The sequence below is a fragment of the Eublepharis macularius genome, chromosome 2 (assembly GCF_028583425.1).
Source record: "Eublepharis macularius isolate TG4126 chromosome 2, MPM_Emac_v1.0, whole genome shotgun sequence".
NCBI classification, from domain to species: domain Eukaryota; kingdom Metazoa; phylum Chordata; class Lepidosauria; order Squamata; family Eublepharidae; genus Eublepharis; species Eublepharis macularius.
Genome location: NC_072791.1, coordinates 176,983,783 through 177,008,597, shown reverse-complemented (window position 1 = coordinate 177,008,597; position 24,815 = coordinate 176,983,783). Strand labels below are relative to the sequence as shown.

The window sequence follows — 24,815 nt, the reverse complement described above, 5'->3', positions numbered from 1 at the left end:
AGAATATTCTTTTAAGCACAATTTATGATTAGCTCGTAAAAGGAAATGTTGCCCTTTCCTGAGGTAAGCTTTTTAAATGGAATGTAAAGGCAGTAGAACTCTTTCAGAGAACTTTAATAATTTATTAGTTTTACTTAGAATGTGCATTTTAACTAGAGTAATAGCCAGGTTTCCTTATCTGGTCAGATGGCAACAATTTTTGCCACAGCCTTGTCCCTTGCAAATTTGCAGTGCAGGGGTGTGTGTGTGTGTGTGTGCTTTATAGTTTGGGGAGTAAGGTCTCTAAATGGTTTGCCTGGTGAGGATTCAGCTCCAAATCAAAGATGTTAGCCATTCCTACAGTTAGTTACACTTGACCCTTTTTAAACTGTTTACCACATGTTGACTAGTCTTGGTAGCCAAAAGACTGTTCATCTGATTTTGTTAACTGGAAATGTCACCTAGGTTTTGGAAAACTGAAAACTGGCTCCCATTCTTCAAATGGACGTTGTCATGTCACATTATGTGCACAGTCAATAATTAAGGGTTTGTTTTTTTTAAAACCGAACCCAGAAAATACTAGTCTTTATTGTCTCAGTCTTCTTCAATGTCAGGTAATGCTAAAAATGTCTGCAGCAGGAACTGACAGGGATTGTTCTCTGTGTAGCCTTTTTGATATTTATAAGGGATAGAAACATAAATTAAAGCAAAATTTTGTTTCAGAAATAATTATATTCTTTTCAATATGAGGCCTGCAGAGAGCTGCAGAACACTACAGAAATAAATATTTTGTGGGGGCCCGACAAGTAAAAGAATGATCTTTTCATCATTGCTAAGACATGCAAAAATAATTGTATTTTGTCTCTAATTCTTCCCCTCCTCTAAGATGCATCCTTTGTGGCATAGTCAGAAATGTAAAGATGATGACATTACCTGTGTTCCCCAAAGAAGCAGAATTTTTCATGTGTGTTACAAAGAACTTCACAAGAACTGGCCAGTCTACATTTCAGTAATAAATCTGAATGCCTTAATAAATTGGCCATTGTGCCTCTTATCTATAGTCATGACAGCTAAGGGCTGTGTTGCTGCCAACATCTACACTACCTAAAATTACTCCAGCAATGTGATAGAGTACACTTCACTCCTACAGTTCAAACTTATTAGGAACACCAACCTACTTGGCTGCAGTTGCATTGGCTATGATTAAAAGCTTCACTCCACAAATCAAACAAGCCAGAGTACTCCTTGAATCATCTCAGAGTAAAAATATTTAGACCCACTGGACTTGTGCATTGGCTGAAAACACAAGGCTTTATCATATAATTATGCTAGATGTTGATAAATAATTGACTAGGATGATTATCCACCAAGCACCACTCCCACACAATGTACATCCATTTTAAACAGTGATTGCATGGCAACAGCACTTGATGGGACTGTGAGCACTAATTATATGTAACTCTCTAATGAGGTCTGTTCCGAACAGGTTGCTTCTTTTTCATTTAATTGTTTAATTAAGTGAAGTCAAAAACTGAATTCTGCTTCACCCCGAAACATTCAGAATAACACTTTAGATTCTGCACAGGTAGAGTTTTAGTAATAAATCTATATTTAAACTGATATTAAGCAAACTGTATTTGGGAATGTCAACATTTAGTGAATCAAAATTTAGCATAGCCTCCTAGAGGTTATTCTTGGTGGAAATGTAAGCCAGTTAAACATAAATATTAAATACATTTAAAGATTAGGTAGGTTTACTTGGAAGCAAGTCACATTAGATTTAATGTGCTCCCATGACCACAGCTTGTAAGTGCATCATTTACAGAGAAATTTGGTTGTAGCATTTTAATTACAGGAGTAACATAAATGCAGGTAACCTTAGAATATTGTTGCCAGGAATTTATTTGTGGTCTCACGAGAGGCATCTGCTCATCCACCCACTAATTTTTAAGGCCACAAGGAGAACTAAAATCAAACATGATGTGACTGCTGTCACTTTCTGCTACACTTCTACCACAGAACCTAGTGATGGTCAAGCACTTGCCAGTTCAGTTTACATTCTGCTTGGCGCTTGCGAGCAGAGAGCTGAGTTTCAGTTATGCATACATGAAATACTCAGTATGCATACATGAAATACTAGATAAAGTGGTTTGAGATGAAAAGTATAAAAACGTTGTTCCCTTCACAACTGAAGACATGGAAAAGATGAGGGGAAAGAGGGATAGAAATCTGAGACTTTTGTGAACTGTATGCATTACAGGCCCTATTGGACACCAGTTGTTTAACTAAATGACTAACATTCCAGATTTTGAGGGGAAATGGATTATTTCATAAAATGATTGCAGTCATAGCCCTTCTCTAAAAATATTACTTACTTTTATTCTTACATCCAGTCCTTAATTTTTTTGTAAATTTGATTATTAATAATAGTGTATATAGGGCTTCTAGTGTTCAAAGGCCTTCTCAGGTATTTTTACGGCAACCCTTACCACAATACAACCGATATAATTTAAATAATAACATTGACACAGTCGTCTTTGGATGGATTTCACTGAGCATTGCATTGAGAGTCAGTTTGGTGTAGTGGTTAAGAGCACAGGACTCTAATCTGGAGAGCCGGGTTTGATTCCCCGCTCCTCCGCTAGTCACAGCTCTCTGGAGCTCTCTCAGCCCCTCCCACCTCACAGGGTGTTTGTTATGGAGATAATAATATACTTTGTAAACCGTTCTGAGTGGACATTAAGTTGTCCTGAAGGGCAGTATATACATCAATTATCATTATCATTATCATTATATATTTCAGAGTTTCACAAGTAAGCTTCTGTCAATACATATTCATCCAGAATTTCACTCCAAACTTTCTAATACCAATTAGTACACTGAAGCCAAGTAGATTAATAAGGAAGGCACAGAGAGGGATACTTCATGGGGCCAACATAATATAAAATCAAAATTATTTAGAATGCAGTGAAGTTAGATGGAGAGAGCAAGGTTAAGTTTCCTTGTCCACATGATTAAGGTGGTGATTGGGTGTTCTTGTGCCTATCAGGCTGATCTTGTGCCTATCAGGCTGCCGTTAAAGACAACAAAGATATTTAAAAGCCCCTGGATCAACAGATGTCTCTTTCAGAGAGAGATAATCCAATCCTTCATCATCCCTGGTTTCTCTTATATCTCCTAAATGTGTGTGTGTGTGTGTGTAGAAAGAGAGCAAGAGCATGCATGTGTGCATTCCTCAACCCTAATCTCTTGCTCCACCATTCTCAGTTCCTATAAACAAGGACTCTGGGCACGTTGATGATAAAAGACCCTTTCCAGAGGTGGGGGAATAATGGTTGGTAAGTGCTTCTTCTGATCTTAATTCATTACCTCTACAGTTGAAAATCTCCCTTAACAGAAGGATTTTGGTCAGTGGAGCATGACTTCACCACCACTCCTCCTGCTTCATCTCAAATTACCCCAATTGGGGACAGGTGAATCCAGGAATAGGATGGAGAAAGTCTGCTGTCATAGATGAGAATCAGTGAAAATTGACCCTTTTCATAGAACGATCATCAGGATTCAGACCATAGCATACAGATCTAAACTATATGAAACAGAGCACAGAGACAAATGTGCTCTTGACTGTAACTTATATGGTCAACAATTTTAAATCAATTCCTTTATTTACTGGTTGGAGTTTTTGTTTTGTTTTTTTGTGTAGTACTTTGTGAGCCAGCATGTGAGAATGGAGGATCATGCATCATTCAAAATATCTGTTCCTGTGTTTATGGATTTGTTGGTCCCAGATGTGAAACATGTATGTATGTTTATATTTATGGAGTCTTTCCTATACATTTTAGATAGACTTCACCAATAAGAGATGGAAAACAATAGATTCTTTAAAAGAAAAACATTCCCCCCAACCCTCAAATTGAGACAATGCAGCAGGCAAGTCCATCTATAAATGGATTTAATACAGAACAAATCTTTTCTCTCCAAAAGAGCATTAGTATTATAAAATATGCACATCTTTGTCAACCTTTGTTGTGTAAAAGCACTGATAGTAAAGAATGCTTAATACTTGTGAAATTCAAGGTTGTGTAAATAATTTGTAGTAAGAAAGAATACAAAAAAGAGGTCAAATATTGTCATTAAGGTTTAAGTTTGAGCCAGTGTGGTATAGTGGATAGAGTGCCTAGAATATGAGAGAATCAGGTTCAATTCCCGCTGTGCCATAGAAACGTGCTGGGCGACTTAGGGCTAGTCATTCATTCTCTGCCTAACCTACCTCACAGTATTGTTGTGAGGATAAAATAGAGGAAAGGAGAATGATGTAAGCCACTTTGGGTCTCCACTGAGGAGAAAGGTGGCATATAAATGGAATGAATGAATGTTCACTGCAGGTTACATATTATGCTCAATATAGTGAGCATCTTTATAAATCAGCTGCCTTCAAAGTTTTCTACACTGAATGGTAAAAATACACTATATTGCCATTCCTGCAGGCTTTGTTTGTTGCCCTTCATAATTTTTTTAAAAAATTCTGTGCTAAGGTAGTTGTAAAGTTTGTATAATTAAGTTGAGAAGAAAGGAAAGGGTTATGTTCCAATTTCAGTTGTCATAGAAAACAATTTCTGAGATTTTTGCAGACAGAGGCTCTGGATATCAATCTGTATAATATCTGAGTGCTAATTTGTTCATGGCCTGGTTTATTTTACAGTAGTGTGTAACAGACATTGTCACAATGGTGAGAAGTGTGTGACACCAGATGAGTGTGAATGCAAATCTGGATGGAGTAGCCCTTCTTGTGAGACAGGTAAGCATGTATGGAATTATACTTCCTACATGGAGCTACAGTTTTTACTTCCTACATGGAGCTACAGAAACAAGACAGCTAAGTCCCTGGCAAGCCACAACAGATGTCTGGTGGGCTGTGGTTCAGTGGTAGCGCATCTAATTTACATGCCAAAGTCTCAGGTTCAGTCCTGGAGACATCTAGATTAAATTATTGCAGTGTACTGTATGTGGGGCTGCCCCTGAAGTCTACAGAAGCTACAGTTGGTACAGAATGCGGAGGCCACAATGCTAACTGGAATGGGGTCATATCATTCCAATCTCATTCCATTTGCAGTGGCTCCCAATTTGCTTCTGGACCCAATTCAAGGGCTGGTATTGCCCTTTAAAGCCCTATATGGTGTGGGGCCAGCGTACCAGGACTGCTTTCTCCCATGTGCACCTACCCATTCACTCTGGTCATTTTCAGAGGCTCTGCTTCAGGTGCCTTGCCATCTGAAGCTAGACAGATGACAACCTGAGAAATGGTCTGTGAAGTTGGTCTTGAGTTTAGCACATGCAGTGTTGAACCTACCAGTTCAAGTGAATAGCTTATGAGAATCATTATTTTGGAGTTCCTGCCAGTGAAAGTAAGACTTAATTATCTTTCCTGGACTGCTGCATTTCATCTCATTCAAATCATTTCAATATTAGTAGTATGAGGCCATTGTGCCCTTCAGAATGTAAACCAGAGAAAATTAGGCACACAATTATAATTATGCACTTAAATCAAATTGGCTTCAACGGTAATTGGTTTCACTGGAATGAACTGGACCTAAGTTTTTCTATATTTTCCTTTTAGACTTGAAGCCACATCAGTTTTTTTCTCTTACATAATTCTTACTGATTTTACTGAGGATTATACTTGCCTAATAGAGCAGCCTCATTCATACAGATTATTAAGCCTATAGTAGATGATTGGTTCAGACTGTAGAACAAAATCTGAAATGTTTGTTTTAAAACTCTCTCATTTGATCCACCCAATAATAAAACAAGCATGCTTTTCCTTAAGGTGTTTTTATGCTGTTGAAGTCACTAAGACTGAGATGATTTGTGTACACAAATGCTTATTGAAAGGGTTTATGGATTTTCCTATAGATCCTCAAATTCTTTAGAGCAGTGCTAAAATGCAATGCACACTACTCATGTCATGAACAATATAAGAAGTGCCCAATGCATGGTGAACTTTAGTGGTGTCACATTTCCAACCAGCCACAAAAGCTCTTTCTTTCTTCAAAGGACAAAAATAATTTATCTGAAACTGCTCAAAGAGGAGCACATTAAGGATGAGAAATACATATCCACTTGGGATAAACATTTCATATTAATCAAATGTTAAATAAAAGATAATGCTGGCATTAACAAGAAAGTGCATTTATGCTTTTGGGTGCATTTGTGCTTTTGGGTTTCATTGGCTGATTTTTAATGGTGGATATTTTTAGTGATTTTATGTTTTAATGATTTTATCTTTTACTTTGTGAGCTGCTTTGAGAAACTCTAAGAAGAGGTGACATATAAATAAATAATACAACAGAACTGGCTACAATGTAAATCCATTGAATATATTGAAATCAATATACTGGAGTCTGTAAAATTCTTCATTGAATTTATTTAATTAATTAGAATGAGAGCTCTTATGAAATTTAATTAGACTCTTCAGTTAGAAGCTTGCAGAACAATAAAATGTTTTTTGTCAAACTAAAAGAGTTGTTTTTAATGTACAGCTATTTGTAATCCTGTTTGTCTAAATGGAGGAAGCTGCATTCGGCCAAATACATGTGCTTGCCCTCATGGTTTCTTTAGACCTCAGTGTCAGTCTGGTAAGACGAAAAAATACAATCCCAACAATAAATATGTTTCTCTCTCTTTTGGGGGCGGGGAGGCAATCACAATAAAAAAAACAAAAGAAAGAAAATTTCGTAAGCAAGTGTCATCACAGCAAAAAACTCCTTTTGGTTGCCATCCACTTGACCTCTAAAGTTGATGGCCACTCTGAGAAGTATTTCAGACATAGATCTTTAAGACTAGATAGGTTCATATGGGAGAGATCCTTCAAATGTCCTGATTCTTTCCTGGCCATTTAAGGCTCTATCGTTACCCAAATGGGGGTCTCCTTGTGAGTTTGGGGGAATTAGTGTGCAAGGGGAAAGGAGCTCAGACGTGCAGTCTGAGGATGCATGGGAGGGTCCAGAACACACACTGAGCACATGGCTGAGAGCCAAATTATACTGCAAAATGTATCTTGGGACAAAATTACTGTCTTGCTCCCAAAGACAATAGTTTAGTAGCTGTCTCTGGAGGTGAGATAATAAAATGGGAAAGGTTTGATTAAACTTTCCTGGGTGTTACTAAAGGTTAAAAAGATGCCTTGTGACCTGCAATTGTTGGATGGGAAGAGTTATCAGGTCCTTTATTAAATCTGATTAGGAAGGGAGGGAAGATCGGCAGGCTGTGGGTCATTAATTCAGAAACTCATGGAAGAACCTATTGTCTTTGCACATCTCTGGGACTGTGGGGCTGAAAGCTAATCTCACCTAATGACTCACATGTCAGAAATTTTCCAGCTCCCAGCTGAGGGTTGGCAGCCATTTTCTGCCTTGCCAGGCAGCATATCTGCGTTTAAAACACATAAGGAGAGGGGCATATGATATAGTCATATTCATAAGTTTCCATATTAACATGGGGGCATATTTGACTGCTAAAACTATAAGCAAAAACTATAACACCTTTCATTATGCCCAGAAACACATTGTCAGCCAGTGCAAACTTTTTAGCATAGATCAGCATGTTTGAATTAGTAGTTACTATGTTCTAAACTAGTTGAAGTGCTGAAGTGAAGAACATTCAAGGACTGCCCCACATATAATGCATAACAGTATTGCAATCTGGAAGTTACAAGAGCATTAATAGTGCAGGCAGTCTAAACTGCCGAAAGGTGCTCTTGAGATTGATGCTACAGAACCCACATGCTGAAGAAGATATTACATACTGATCAGCATATTGATGACACCTCACTCTAAATCTTGGACTAAGTCATCCAGTGATCTAATGTAAATATGTAGGACAAAATAGAACCCTGTAGATACCATAACACAACTGCCACAGTGCAAAGCTATCCATTGTTTCTGGACCTACCAGTGCAGTTCCTCCTGTCCACCATCCTGAAAGGACATCCAGAAAGATACAATTATCAATGGCATAAAACTTTCCTCCAAAACAATTCATATGCCATTTGAGTGGCATTTTATGTAAAAGATGCATGTAATATTTTTAACTGAAGGTTTTGTATGAGTTAAAGCCTTCTGAGAGCCAGTTTGGTGTAGTGGTAAGAGTGCAGGACTCTAATCTGGAGAACCGGGTTTGATTCCTCACTCCTGCACTTGAAGCCAGCTGGGTGACCTTGGGTCATTCACAGCTTCTACCTCTCTCAGCCCCACCCACCTCCCTGTGCCGCCACTCCTGAACTCCTATAAGTTGGGGACTGGGGCTTAGGACTACACTTTTAAAACCTAAGTACAAGACAAGGGAGGAAATGAAAGGGAAATCAAAGAGGAGAATCAATCAGGGAGCACCAATCAATCAAAGAGAAGGAGAATCAATCAGGGAACACCAAAGCAAGTAGATAAGCCTGAAAGAGTTTTAAAAAATGTAAAAACAGTGTAAAAATGCATTCCAGTGGTAGAGAACTGCAAGAGAAAATGGGTTTGCAAAATGTTATTGTATGTAGAAAGCAAAGCAGTACTTTATTACTCCATATCCTCATACACAGAAAAGAACCCAGTGCTCAACCACATTAATCTATATTCAGTTTTAATGGGACAGGCATATTTTAAGATACTTTGGCTTACCAGGAACTGAAGTTTCACTAACAGTGATTTTCTGAACACTAGTACTTTTTTTGCATACAAACACTTGATTGCAAATATTTTTGTTTCTTGTATAAACTGATATAAGATCCTTATCACCCCAAACACTTAAAGGACATTTACTGGAAGCACTTAGACAACCCATCACTCACTACTGCTCAATGCAGAGATGTTGAAAGTGCTAGGCATTTCCACAGTCTGAGTACCCAGAGTGCAATTATCTCTCAATTCTTGGGTGCTGCTGCCTGGCGATTGTGGCTATTTTAGTGTACTTGCCATATCTGCCCAGTTCTTTGGGGCTGGCTCAAGCACTGGAAAAGGGGTGGGGGTGAATGAAAACTTATAAAAATAGTCCACCTTGTTTTAGAGGGAAACTGCCTGTTTCCTAATTGGTGGTGGAGAGTGCATTCAGGTCGTAGCTGACTTATTGCAACCTTTGCTGGGGATTTCAGGGCAAAAGACTAACAGAGGTGGTTTGCCATTGTCTGTCTCTGAAACCCTGGTCTTGGTTGGAGGTCTCCCATTCAAGTAATAACCAAGAACAACTCTGCTTAGCTTCCAAGATCTGATGGGATCAGGCTTGCCTGAGCTATCCAGGTCAGGGGACTTCTCAATTACTTTAATAGCATTTCAGATGCTCAGAAATCCTTAATTTTAAAAATTATGAATCTGAATTTTGAATCCAAATTTTGATGTTTGTGTACATCTCTAAAACATCAGTTGCATTCCAGATAATTGTATTAATGTTTTTCCTGTAATGACAAGAATTGATGCCATACTAAAGAAATCAAAAATCTTAAGCTTTAACTTTAATTTTATAACTATTTTACCCTTTATCCAATTTGTATTTAAGTTCCACCAATTTAATATATATTCTACTTTTCATGCCTATGTGAAGAACACCCTTGAAAGGTTTGAAATTAAATGCTGGTCAAATAAAAGAGGCCTTGTGCTCTTAATATCTGCATGATAGGTATATATTCAACTGGGGGGAAAAACATTTCTGACAGTGCAGTTACAGGTGAAACTTTGCCTGCCTGTCATACAGCTCATCATGAGGACTGTGCCAGAAAAGGGTGGTTCCCATCCGAAACGTAACTGTGCAGAGGATAAGAGTGAGCCATTTGATAAGTGGGTGAAAGTTACATCCCTCCAAGGATTTTTCTCAGTAGGAAGAGATTTGTAACCCATTAATGATAATGATTTTGCGTGCTTGTGTGTGTGTGTGTGTGTGTGTATAGCAACTAGGTTGCTTTGATCACATAGTCATTATTTGGGCAACTACAGTTGAAACAGGCATTAGTCTCAGTAGTGCAAAAGGCTCCCTTTCTCCCCGATTCTCAGCTGTTGAAATTCTGAGCCACAAATCATACTGCCTGATCTGTTTCCAGTGAGGTCAGTTTGGTATTTTGGGGGATCTGAGGGCTGCACAAATGTCCTTTTCCCAATATTGCTGCACAACCGCCTCCTGACAGAGGACAACAGCTAATGGGAGTGCAAACAAAATTAATCTTAGGGTCACAAGGGGATCATCTCTGTTATTTTTTCCACTCCCTTGCAAAGCATCAGGCTTCTATAGTATCTTTTATCAAGTTCTCAACTGCATTATTAGGTGTGACAACCAGTTTTTGTCTACTTTTTTATTAGCTTTATGCAATCCGCCTTGTAAGAACAATGGAAAATGTGTGAGAAACAATGTGTGTTCCTGCACAGAGGGCTATGTTGGAAGAAGGTGTCAGAAAAGTAAGTTTTTCACTTCCCTTTAACTTTCCAAATATTGTCTGCTTTAGAAATACATTCCTGCCTGGGGAGGTTTCATATTACCAAGCATGTTAAACAGGACATTTAGATTGGATTAATGTGCTAATCTTTCATTTTGATATCATGGCACATACATTGGTAGCCTTGGTACAAAAGGCAAAGCATGCCATTATGCGAGGTTGGCTTCTTCCATGTTCCACTTTATGGAGAATTCTATCATTGCATCACAGAAAGAGAAGAGTTTAAGCCTATTGTGCTGTGATCCTGCTTATGTATATATTTACATTCATTTCAACTAAACTATACAAATCTGTGGTATAAGAGCTAATGAGATGGCTTTACATTTAGTGAAGAAAAAATATTAAAGCCCAATTCACTGACTACGACCATTTCAAATGTCTTTGTGCTGTCTTTCCAGTCTAGTTAATATAGATACTTAAAAGGGTTTTTGCTTTTTTGCTTCATATAACCCTCTCTATACCCTAGCAGATCTATATGTATTTGATTATAGTACTCTTTAGGAGAAATTTGTTATTTTGGCAACTGTACAAATTCTACCGCAGCTTCTTATATCTGTAGTAAAAGACAGGTAAAAAACATTTTCTTACTGCCCCCCCTCCTGCAACACATACTCATACTAGCTCCAAAGTGGCAAGTGGGAACTGTATAACTGCATGTGGCATTGAAAGCTGTATATTTCCAAAGGGCTTAATTTGTCCTCCTAATAAATGGTGCAAAAGTTCCTTCCAGCAATCCACATTCTCACCACCCATGTTGCCTTGATTCTCCATTCAGGGGAGAGAACCAGCAGCACAATTCTTCCCAAGCTGCACAACCAGATAGTAGTCCATGGCAGGAGTAAGCTGGAGGGAAGAAAGCAGTGCAGAGGGTATCGGGAGAGAGGTGTATGTTATTTTGTTTTTAAGGTCAAGGTATGCTAGAAAAGTACCATCAGGAGAAAAAGAATGGCAAGGGCTACAGATTTTGAAAAGTCTTTCCCTCAATTAACTAACAGTATTGACCTGCACATTATTGCTTCTGTTGATTGTAACCACTTTTAAAATAATTGCAGAAAGCGTTTTTCTAAATCGGCACTAGAAATTTTCTACAAGCTCTCTCTGAATATTCCTTATAATGCAAATGTATACCTTTCTGAATCCAACTCAATAGAAAAATGGTTTATGGTCGCTTGGTAACTATGAAATGCATTTTTGTGCTTGTCTGGAGTTTGCATTACATGCAAATGCCCCTTATGGCCCTGTAGCATTGAAGAGGAGTGATTTGATGGGGGAAGTGTTCTTTTCCCTCTTCCCCCAAGTCTCACTAGTATCCCACTCGCAGTAAGTGGAAGGAAAAGCTTTTCACGCATCACCCACTACTCTGTTCAAGATCACTTCTTCCGGAAGCTGTTTTGCCCTAACAGAAGTCACTATTAAGATTTTGTTACCTATGTTTGCATATATTATGTTATTTCCCCCTCTAAAATGTATTTTGCAACACAGTGATCAACAACAAAATATTGTTTCTTCCACAAAATTTAATTCTATTGCTCCCAAGCAAATTTTGTTAAATAGTTACAATATACTATCACTTATTGTACTGCTGTAATCAACTCACCTAATATGCTGTAATAACCACAGATGCCATTAAATTCTACATTGGGCTGGATTCTGGGGTAAATTTGCAGCTCCACTAGTTACAGACATGGACTTGAATGAATCTATGAGGGATGTTCCTGAATGACACTTTATTCTGCCATCCTTTGCCTGATTTTGAATTCCCAAATATCCTGGCTTTGTTTCGGAATGGAACTGATATGCTAGGAATCTTTTATTTCATTTTTGAATGTTGTATAGAGCACTATATTTGCACAGTTTGTCATACTTTTCTGTTTCTGGGTTTAGTTGTGTTTCTCCCCTTCCTCTGCATTACCGATATACATTTGTGCAATGATAAAACACTGGAACAAAGTAATATTAATGTGACAGTATATAAGCATTTCTTCCCCAAGGTTCTTATTATCTGCGATTTTACCATTGTGCAGGAGCACATGTAAACATGAGTAAAACTGCTCAACAGTTGATAGAATCATAAATACAATCACATCAAAATTGCTTTTTCACAGATTTTTATCTGCGTATACAAGTGCACCAGTAAAGTAGAGATGCTGAAAGAGCAGTAAACTCTAAAAAATTGTACATGGTCCAATTCTGGCATTTCTTTTAGAAATTCTCCCATTGAAATTGTAATTCAAGAGGAGCGAAACACATGAAAGGCCAAAATTAAAGAACAATAGAGAGATGGAATAAAATAAATCCTCTTATCCCTAGCATGTACTAAAATCTTGTCAGTTCCATTGGGAGCTTGGCGTATATTGCCAAAGTGCTAAGCTTCCCTCTGCTTACATAAAGACTCATGATGGTATCATAGTGGAATGTTAGCACTGAAGGCCTCTTCAAATGCACAGAATTTGTTGAGGTTCTCAGTGCCATTGGAACTTACTGGATTATAGTGAAACTTTCATTGGAAACATGGCTCCAGCCTCCATCTCAGATTCTGGAATGGAAGCAAAAAAGTAAGTGGATTTCTGGGTAGAAAATCAGGATCAATTGGTTCCATCCATCTCTAGTAATAATCATGGAGTACGGCTACAATCCCATAGAGAGTTAAAGAAACTCACTTGGACTGCGTCATTGACTCAAAATTGACAGGCAGAATGGACATAGCTTACTTGCTACAAAAACAAAATATTTCTGCAAGATCACAGGGCCACATTAAGCCTTCCAAAAAGTAAACACAAAAAAGGAAAAAATATTATCAAGATGATCCAGAACAATTAGAATGTCATTAAATTGCTCTCAAATAATATTAATTAAAATGAAGTATTCATGTATTTTTTCAGTGCAATATACTAGTTTTTTCCTCCTATATTCATTTGAAATAGAGAAACATCAGATTTGACTTACCAAGCCAGTTCAATATTCTTATGCCAAGACACAGCAAGTAATTACTGCAATTGTTCATGTGACCTCTTTCTACCTAATTGCCATTGCTGCTGCAGCCCCCATATTTTGCTTTGATCACTCCAGATAATCTGCCTTCACTGTTACAGCAGATGATTTACAAAGTGCAATGGGGTCAAATATATTTGCTAACTGTGTAGTCCAGGCAGGATAGGATGTGTAAAGCCTGACAATTTTCCTCTCCATTCATGTTAAGCACTTCATGGCTAATTACCAGCACATGGATTTACTCTTTTCAGTACTGTTTTCTGCTGGATATCGACAATCTTGTATTTAAGGAGCACTAGGCAGTTCTATGGCTGGCACCACGCAGTTCAAGCTGTTTCAGGTTGCTGTCCTTTGCACAGTTTTTCAGCATCAGTATTAATATTTTGTAAGATTTTCAACTGGTAGGAATGGTTAGGAACCACAATTATATTTCTCACTATCAGGTTTAATTGAAACGCCTAATTAAAGCACAGGGAGCACAACACAGAAAGATGGCAATCACCGTTAATTAATTTTGGGTTATTTGTGATTTTGTACAGGTGCATAGCTTATGACTCCATTCTGCTTATTCCATACTTTAAAAAATTATTCCTAAGGGATCTTTCAAATGACTGCCATTGGGTGAGGCAGAAGAATGTACATCTCTGTCATTCAGTTGCGTACTTTCTATGTTTTGCTGTTCCTTAATTTTAAATGAAAAGCATTCAAGTTGAAAGTGAATGTGGATTGTTGGTGTAAACAAATGTAGCACTGAAAAACATTATGCAAATTTCACTCCTTGGATTGGCTAGCAGTTGAAGAGCGAGAGTTTGTACATTGTGTGCATCCTGAAAAACTGCTACACGGTGATTGTGCTAACCAGGCACTTGCAAACAAAATGAAGAGGATGCCAGAACTGACGATAAAATGTATGATTATGCACCAGTTACTGTACAAATTTCCTGTATTCTGCTTTACAAAGAATTCTATTCGCAGCTTCCACAGAGGGCCAAAAACTAGAGTTCCCTTTGAACAAAGTGCTTTCGTTGGCCAGTTATACATCAGAACAGTATTAGCTAAGCTCCAGTGTGAAAGAGAGAACACTACTTGAACATTGTTTTATTACCCTCTTTGAAAACTAAAAGCAGGGGTTGGCAGTAAGGCCCATGACCTTTTTCTCTTTGTTTCCCCCACCTCCTACCCTATTGCATAGCTCAGTGCTACCCTCCTGCGGTAACTTATTTGTGGGCAAATCACCTGAGAAGAAAAATAAAGCAATGTCTTTTCCCTTGGAAAAAGAAAATTTGCATTGCCTAGGAAAAGCCTGAAAAAATAATAATATTGTACCAGCTCATTCCAGAGTGAAAATGGATAGGCAGGCAATCTTCTATTCTAATCTCCCCATGGTTTAAAATATTGCGCAGTTAAGCAGGTCTCTGCACTTTTAAAAACTGGGAACAAAACACATGAATGCTAGCATCAAGACTATAATTTGAAATAATTATTTGGGAAATCCTACCCTGATGAAAACTGCATATGCACTTTTTCAAACTGGTGTCCTATTGCAATATAACTTAGAGGTGAGGTGGAAGTAATAGAGGTTTTTCACATCCGTAATGCTAGTCATATGCTTATAGTATGACCTGCTGAAATCTGGTTCCAGAAGTGACTCCATCTAAATAAGCAGCTAAAAGAAATTGGGTCCACTCTGTGTGTTAAATTGTCTACAACTCCCTTGTGTTATAGAATGACTTCAGCTATGTTGCTGCTCTTTCAATAGATAATGGCTTCTCAGCATATTACTAATGTGTAATAATTTTCTGTTTCTGAAGAATATTAATAAATTAGTTGTCACTCTGAGACCTGAGGAACATCTGAATGCTGCCCACTTCCTGATCCTCTGGCATTCTGGTTTGAACCTCAGTGTGGCATTGAGACTGGACTTTTGCTTGTGCTTGATGATTTCACCAGGAAAACAATAAACACCAGTTTAACATATTAGATCTTTTCTGTATGCCTTTAGTCCATCAATGATGCAATGTATTGCTGTAAAAACTTTGAAAGGTTTGAGGTAGCTTGGCTCGATTTATGTATTTTAAGGAATTATTCTGTTTAGTATTAAAATGTAGTATTTAGAGATTTTTTTCAGACTACTCTCAGCTAAGAAGCTGCTTACCAGAAGCAAGTCCCATCTTCTACACCATCATCTCTACACTGCAATTCAAAGTAGGTCTACTCAGAATCCTACCGAAGTCTTCTCAATGGGTCTTATTCACAGAAAAATGAATTTAGGATTATGCTGCATAAAACATTGGCTTCTTCCTTCTCCTCAGCTCTCAATCTTCAGTTTCTTCATCTTTCTATTCTTAACCAGGCTGAGCCTGGCCTTATGTACTCAGTCACTACAGCTAAGCCCCCTTCAGCCAATTAGCACCCATAATCTCTCAGGCCACTAGTCCCCCTTGGTTCTTAACTATGGGCCAATGAAGTAGGATAGACTAACAGTTGACCTATCAGATTTGGACCATTGGATGACTCTGTTTCCCTATGTATACCAAAGATGACTGTGTATTATACTATAAATCTCACAGGATATTCTTTTGTTATAGTAACTAGAAACAGCTCTGTTGCTTTCCAGCTTTCTAGCAGAGGCCTCTATTACATGTAGCGTTCTGAAACCTTTGATGAGAGTTGGAACTGCACAACTTTAACCTCAGAACAATCTTTATCCATTATTCTTACAGTTTCAACACAGTTCAAAAACCTTTGGTCAAGTTTGTTGACTAACAAGGTTGTTTTGTCGGTACTGTTTAGCTTTGATTCCATTTTGCTACCATGCACAAATCATCTTGTAATTTGTGCAAAACAGAAGCAAATCTCAACAAAGATTTAGTCTACTCGGTCTCAGACTATTGAAAATATGATTTGGTGACATATCATAACATGTGTGGAAATGTTTTTTAAAAGCCAGCCAAGAAAGAAAAACAAAAATATCTAAGAAAATATTCTGCCCTTTTTAAAAAAAGCTCAAGCATGAAACTCAATGAGCCACATTTATTCAAAACATCAGAATGGCTCACTGACCTGTAGTAAAGCACAGATCAGTTTTTAAGGAAGAGAAAATGTCAGCAAATTCAAGACCTCTAAGAAGATAGATCTAAAAACTGTACATCAAATAGATTCCACTGTGCCTTTTAAACTAAGAGCAATAGACAAAAGAGGAAGAAAACGATAAAAGCGATTTTTTCTTAGTGCTTCAGTTGTATGAATGAGAAGAATTTGTAGTGATTACTATTCTTTGTGGAATAAGAGATTTAACCTCACTTCCAAGCACTCATAGAAGTAATGAAAACAAGAAACGCACCCCAAATCCTAAACATATTTAAATGTTTGATCATTCATGCCACATTTAAAGAATCAATGTGTCTATATAAACAAACACAATTTGAGTCCAGAAGCAGGGTACAGTATCTATATAAGTAAAGATCAGCTGAGGATCAGTAATATGCACTGATGGGCTCCATTATTTTTTTCTGTTTCAATTTTCTCTCTATTAATGCAGAGAATGGTGGATTTTTTGGAATAATGATGGGCTGGCTTGATAAAATCTCTTTTGCCCAGTTTATCTGCTTTTAGATATTCATTTCATCATAGGCCAAACTATGTAGATCATGCTTCCAATCTTCTTGATAAAGCTTAATTTAGATGCATATCAAGACGCATCTAACGCAAGCCCAATTAACACTATAGGACATGGCTAGGATTCTGCTTTCTTTATGCATAATAAATATAAGAAGGACAACAGGATCATTGACTATGTGCATAGGTGGGGGAGGGGGTCAAATATGATGCATGATCAAATTGATATGTGAAATAGGATCTTTGATTTGGGCCTGATCGGGCTCTTCAAATAACATCTCCAAGGGCACAGACTAGAAAAGTCAATTTTGATTAATAAATAATAAGTAGTATGCTTGTTGTCCATGATTTCAAAGGCTGAATGGAAAATTTGCCATGAATGTATTATAAAGGCTCAGAAAAGCAACTTAAAGAAATCATCCACATCTTGTGATTTAAAATCTATTGATTTGAATGTAACTGTCTTGTGTTATTTCTGGGCAGTAGTATATGTGAAAGGGATCTTGGGGTAAGAGTGGACTGTAAACTGAATATGAGCAGTCAGTGTGATGCGGTGGCAAAAAGGGCTAATTCAATCCTGGGTTGTATCAAAGGGGCCATAGCATTGAAATCACAGGAGGTCATAGCCCCTCTCTATACTGCCTTGGTCAGGCCACACCTGGAGTATTGTGTGCAGTTCTGGAGGCCTCACTTCAAAAAGAATGTGGACAAAATCGAGAGGGTGCAGAGGAGAGCGACAAGAATGATCAGGGGTCTGGAGACTGAGCCCTACGAGGAAAGGCTGAGGGCCTTGGGAACATTTAGTTTGGAGAAGAGGAGGTTGAGGGGGGACATGATTGCTCTCTTTAAATATTTGAAAGGCTGTCATTTGGAGGAGGGCAAAGAGCTGTTCCAGTTGGCAGCAGAGGGTAGGACGCGAAGCAATGGGCTAAAACTACATGCACAAAGGTACCGGCTGGATATCAGGAAAAACTTTTTCACGGTCAGAGTAGTTCAAAAGTGGAATCAGCTGCCTAGGGAGGTGGTGAGCTCCCCTTCACTGGCAGTTTTCAAGAAGAGCCTGGATGAATACTTGTCAGACATGCTTTAGGCTGATCCTGCACTGGGCAGGGGGTTGGACTAGATGGTCTGTATGGCCCCTTCCAACTCTATGATTCTATGATTTTGTGGGGCTCATGATTACACCCTTAAGGCTAGTAGCACCTTTAAGACTAACCAACTTTACTGTAGCATAAGCTTTCGAGAATCACAGTTCTCTTTGTCAGATGCGTCTGATGTCATCTGACGAAGAGAACTGTGATTCTCAAAAGCTTATGCTACAGAAAAGTTGGTTAGTCTTAAAGGTGCTACTGGACTCTTTTCGATTTTGCTACTACAGACTAACATGGCTAACTCCTCTGCATCTATGACCCTTAAGGCTAGTTCAGTTGTTACAAAGGAGCTACATAACAAGCTCCTTGCAGTCCCTAGTGACTCATTCACATATGAACTAAGGACCAAACTATATAATACATTTTTTAACAAGTCAGGTCTTGAGAACCCAAACCCAATTAATTTTTACTACAGCAACACAGTCACTGTTGGGGCCTGATTTGGCTAGGGACCATGGCATGTAGGTAGGAGGGTAAGGCAGAGGCCAGACCAGAATCAATAAAAACATACTATATAGTTTGACCATATGCCTTTTATGCATATGACCAGAACTTCCTAAGGCTGCATGGTTAAAGGAGTGCCACAGTGAACATAGTCATTGCCATCAAGAAGCTGCCACCTCAGGACTCAAATCAGACCACATGATTTACATCCAAAAGGGTTTGACAGAGAGGAGACAAGCCTGATACCGTGGAGTGTCGCCATCAGTCAGAGTAGACTAGATGAACCAGTTGTCTGGCTCAGTATTTTACATGCTCATATAAATGAGCCTCAAAGAATAGTAGGGATGTATCCTTTCTGCAAAGTGTGATTCAATTTTTAATCATCAATCCTGGGGCTCTTTAGTACACATAAATAGTTCGGACATAATAGGAAGTAGGGTTGCCAGTCCCTTGCTGGGGGTGGGGTATCCCCAGCCCCCACTTACCTGGCTGGCAAGGGAGGCATGGGCCTCCCAGGGGTGCTCTCCCAGATGGCATGGTGTGCTCCCGCAGGCCAAATCTGTCATGTTTTGACAGGAATTCAGCCCTCCTGGCAAGCAGTCCATGTTGGAATATATGTTGTAAGCTGACATTCAGTCATTATGGGGTTGATGTGTTTACTTGCTGTGCTTTGTTTATATTGACCTAGAAGAGAACCTGGCACAGAGCCAATAGCCTGGAAGCCCAAGAAACTAAGATGTGTTTGTAAAGTGTTATTGGTTAATAGGTCAGGTGATTTTCTTTCAGGGTCAAGAAGACAGAGGAAGAATCCCCATTGCTATTATCTCTTTGTTTGTACTCGTGGTCAGTAAAGATGTAGCTCATAGGTTTTATTGTTTTGTAGCAATCCTGTGTACCTTTTCCTTTAGAAGTAAATGGTAGGTAGGTGGGTTTATTGTTTGTGGCCAAAGGCCATTACAATCCATACACATAGAACACAGAAAACACTTTAACATATAAACATAAGTACAGATATTAAAAGATTAAAATAATCTCGGCAGAAAATACCAGTCAGTTAAAATGACTGCTACCTCTGGAAACAGCTCTAGCCCGAATTTTCTTGGCTGCTAAGGTGAACAGAGAATCGATAAGAAACAAATGCAGCAGTGTCAGACAAGAGAAAAAACTTCTCAGAGTCTGAAGAGGAGTTTAAACCAATTAAAAACTCTTCCAGGAATTTATTCCTTGGCTCTGCATAGAGTGGGTAGGATAGTAGGTAATGTGGTAAATCCTCCACAACGTGAGCACCACAAATACAGTAGTGGAGGGCTTGAGGTGTTTTGGCATAGCGGCCAGCTAGCAGCACTGTGGGCATCATTTGGAACCGAATTGAGGTAAAGGCTGTTCTGAGGTTGTGAGGGAGGATGTTGACCAAATAGGGTACTCTAACATAATCCTTCTTGAAAAGTTTAAACCATGGGGAGAATTTAGAATAGAAGATTGCCTGCCTATCCATTACAGCGTCACAGTGGAACACCCATTCCCAATTTTTAAGGCCAGCAACCGGAACTTTAGAAGTAAATGTTTTAAAAGCAAACTGACGTTTTGACTCTCTATTAATTCAAGATCCATTGCACCTCCAATTTTAAACTATTTTTAACCCTTTCCCCCCCCCCAACAGTCCATAGCTACTGGGGCCAGGGGCCACGTTTGCAGCCCCAGATGAGGAAAAGGCAGTAGGCCTCTTCCTGGGCATAGTGGTATTCTGCTGGGTGGGCAGAGCCAAAGGCATATAAGCCAACTCCACCCTCCTGGTCCACAGTTGTCTCCTTGTGCTCGGCCAGCCCACCCTCCCTATAGCAGTGCAGGATTAGCCGGTAATTATTTACCAGAGCCAGGTAGGAATTTTTAATCCTTGCCCAATGGGCATACAGGGAAGGGTGTTTTTCGCCTACCTTGCACTGCAGGATGATATTATGGTAATTGGTATGGTGGAGATAGTTTGGCCACTGGCAGGATAGGATGGGAACGTGAGCAGGCTGGTGACTTCCTTGGCACATCCCCATTGGTGGGGAATTGGGGTCTGTCAGGAGCAGCTGGAAGGCTGTACAGCTGCCAGTTGCAAGGGCAGACTGCTGTGTGGCTCCCCCTGTACAAGTAAGGCCCTCCTGCTTTACGGCAAGGTGCTGTAGGCTTGGAGGGGGTAACTGTTTGCCTGGCCATCAGGTACAGCCATGTGTTGGATGACTTACTTCCAAGGCAGTGGGGGCTTGCCCAGACAGGTCAAGGCAGAGGTCCAGGGTGACCTCAGGGCTTGACCTGTACTGCTAGTTAGATCCCTTGCCATATTGACACTTTATGGTGTAATTAATAAAGTGCCTCCAGTTTTATACCCAAGCGTTGTGTCCACCTTTTATTTCGACTGGGGAGGCAAACCACATTTGGCCATTTTGTTGTAATGACAAACTATTATTTCTGTAAAGTGGGAATAATTTATTGAGAGACTGCACATGAGAGAATTGGAGGGGAAATAGCATGCAACCTCAATACTTTCCAGACTCGTTTACATAGCAGCCTCCCATGGTTTGCCACTGTCTGCCTGAATTAACTTTGTACCACCTCTTCAGTTCTCATGCTAGAAATTAGACAAATAATATCAAATAAATAATGTATTCCCTCCCATGGCTCTGAATACATCATGTTTAATACAAATTATGTATTTACAAATTTAAATATGCACATTAGCTGTAGCCTTCATGCTGCTGATGAGATTGCCATATACTCTGCTGAATTAGTTGATACTGCTGTTGGTAGCACATTTTTTCTTAAAAGAGGAATCAAAAATAGATGCTGTCCTACTTCTCAATCATTTATCATTATTTTTTGGCATGAACTATTACCCTGGAGCTGCATCTGATACATTTCATTGTTTGGCCAGTTTGGAATATATCACTCAGAAGTACTCTGCCTATCCTTGAGCCGGGATATATTATTGAGGTCAATTTACCAGCTTCTCAGGGCAAAGAAATCCAGCATTTCTAAAACAATATCTTCCTAGTCAGCATTGCAGTGCAGTTCTGTTATTTGCTTATCTTCAGGATTGCTTAGGTGATGTGATGACAGGTAATTATTGTACTAGGTCTAAACAGAATCTAAATTATAGTTTGGGGAAAGGCTAGTTAAGTACATGGATCTTCCTTTCCCCTGAAATGGCCCAGACAAAAGTTAAGAGCTTATAATTGACAACAAGAAACCAATTTAATAATCTTCCTACACAGGATTCCTCACTAACTAAAATGGACGAGGTGTTGAAATAGGTGCCTAAGTCCTTTGTGTTAAATTATGATCTATCAGAAAGGGTAATCTTATTATAAAGAGACAAGGTGTTAAGAAGGTGGGAGAGGAGAACTCAGAAATCCATAGCACACTGTGTAAGGCTTGGTATTAATGATGTTGCATTCTCTTCCTTCTTACTCCCAGCACCACTTACCTACTGAGGATGACAGAGCATATGCTGCTGTTGCTAAACTCAAGTTGAAAAGATATGATATATACTAGACTTTTTTTTTCGGGACGAGCAATTTGGACTTTTGCAATAAGAGCATTTATAAATTGTTGAATCACCTTCCTGCTTAGGTAATCTACAAAATATTTTTTTGTAAGCATGAAGATGTTTGCAGCTTATATTTGGCTGTGCTTCCCAATGTAGATGATCTGCCCACATTGCATTTTCTTCAATAGAACACACACCAGAATTTGCATGTGGGTAAGAATCTGTTTGTTTATTTCACTGAAAGCAATACAACACATATAGAAAAAAGATCCTCAATTTCATGGTACTCATTTCTTTCTTTCCCAAACCATTTTTACCTCAAAGCAAAAAGCTAATCCTGGATTCCCTCCCCCTCATTGTCCATGGTACATAAATGGTGAATAACAATGCAGTCCTAAAAGTGACAGCCTTCTAAATCCATGGAAGTAGAATGTGTTTAGACTTCACTGTAAATGGCATATATTGTATAAGTAGGGCTGCCAGACCCCCGGTGAGGGTGGGGCATCCCCCGCCCCCACCCTCCCACCCCCACCCCTACTTACCTGGCCAACGGGGGGGGGGCGCGCACCTTCCATGCGTGCCCCCCTGCGGTAATGCGCACCCCAACGCTCAGCAGCTGCCAGGATCAGGCCTGTTTTGGCCTGGATCGGGGCCCCTGTGGAGCATGGGAGCATTCCTGCGCTCCGCAGGGGCCCACAATGGACCCGATCTGCGTCAAAACGGGCTCAATCCACGCCAAAAAGGGCATGGATCGGGCCCGTTTGGCACGGATTGGGCCCGTTGTGGGCCCCTGCGGAGCGCAGGAATGCTCCTGCGTTCCACAGGGGCCCACAACGGGCCTGATCCGCGTCAAAACGGGGCCGATCTGCGCCAAGACAGGCGCAGATTGGCCCCATTTTGGCGCGGATCGGGCCCATTGTGGGCCCCTGCAGAGTGCAGGAGCATTCCTGCACTCTGCAGCAGCCCCCAAAAGCGCAATCCAGGGGCTGCGTGATGACGTCACTTCACAGAAGTGACGTCATCACGCTTGCAGTAGCACGCGCGCGCGCACACGCACACACACCAGGTAAGAGCCAGGCCCCCTCAATCTCCCGCTGGGAGATTGAGGGGGCCTGGCAACCCTATGTACAAGTGGTGTGATGTGAGTCTGTGACATAAAAAAGCATTAAGAAAATACGAAATTAGGAACACCGACAATGAGAATGGGTGCAACAAAATGTCTCACAATGACATGACATAAAGAACAAATAATATTCAAATGTGTATTTACTCACAGAAGACCACTGTATGAGAAGAAGGTAGTGAATCTTCACAGAACCCTGTGAGTGCTCTCTATTTGCCCTCATTCAGCCTATCTGTTGAGCTGCTCCTTACTCATCAGGAACTCTTTCTCAAGATGTCCCTGTCATGATCTGGCTGTGCCAGGAATGCCTAGCAAGGCCTCAGAAGCCTGTTAGCAGTTGGAGTAGGCCTGCCTACAATTCCCAGGAACCCCTGGGCCATTTTGGTGCCCTTTTTGGCCAATCGGAACACAGGGGGCTGGTTCTTTCTCTCAGAGAGCAGGCAGAGGAGGTTTGTGCTACGGGGAGAGGCCCTCATCCAGGTAGGGTGAGAAGACAGGCCTGGCAGACAGAGGGACAGTGAGTTCAGTCCTTTTTGTTTATTTTACTTTCACACATCTATTGTTGCTAATGCACCTTGTTTGTTTGTTTGATATTAACCGACCTCCTTCTAAATAAACTCTTCTGTTTGTTGTTACTCTGCTTCAGGGCTTTTTTTTCAGGGGGAACGTGGGGGAACGGAGATCCAGCACCTGTTGAAAATACTTGGCAATAGTGCTTGAAAATAATATGATTTCAAAGAATCCCATGTGTTTCTTCCTCATTTCCCTCTTGAGAGTTCCGCCACCTCTTTTCCCAGAAAAAAACTCTGCTCTGCTGGGTCCTCATGCCTGTTTATTGGCCAAGCTACGGAGGTCAGAAGGGTTGGGAAGGTACTCTGGGCCTTCCCAAGGGACCCTAAATCCCAGAGTGGTGGCAGCATGCAGTGTGATACTAAAATGCCTTACACTAATGAACACAATCTCTGTCTACTGTGTTTGAGCAAGTCTCGTAATATAGCCAGGTGTCACCATTGCCAACACTTTATACTCAAAGTTAGGAGCAATTGAGCTTCAAGACTTAAGGCTGCCCTACAGGAGCAAGTTCTGTCTGGCTCAGATACCCTGGCAGCGAAGCCATATTGTGTGCAAGAGCCTGCTACTCAAACTGACTTGACAACTTCAGTTCTAATGGTTCAAACACCAGACTGACCTTGGCACTGGTCCCTGGTTCTGATGTCTCCAACACCCCCGATTGACCTCAGCACCAATCTCTGCTTCCCACCTCCTTGGAATGCTGTTCTTCTGAGCCTCCAGTCAAAAATACTAAGATAAAGCACCTTAAAAAATCTTCATCTACTTCACATCATAAAGTAGCTTGCCTTCCACCTCCCGTTCCAACAGCTGCCTTTGTTCCAGCAGCTTGGGATGATGTTGTGGTCATCGTACCACTGCATATTCCATCTCTGCCTTCTCTAGGAGAAGTGGATCCTACTTCAGCAGAGAAGACTGTAATGTACCTGATCCCAGTTCCATCCT

General features: G+C 40.0%; 1 protein-coding gene across 1 annotated transcript in view; it reads left to right on the top strand.

Moving 5' to 3' along the window:
• Positions 1-24,815, top strand: part of LOC129323574 (von Willebrand factor D and EGF domain-containing protein-like) — a 242,324-nt gene that overhangs the window by 183,324 nt on the left and 34,185 nt on the right. Inside the window, exons 15-18 of the mRNA XM_054970105.1 lie at positions 3,683-3,778; positions 4,682-4,777; positions 6,519-6,614; positions 10,308-10,403. Coding sequence (XP_054826080.1) covers positions 3,683-3,778; positions 4,682-4,777; positions 6,519-6,614; positions 10,308-10,403 — 384 coding nt within the window. The remainder of the gene's footprint in view (positions 1-3,682; positions 3,779-4,681; positions 4,778-6,518; positions 6,615-10,307; positions 10,404-24,815) is intronic.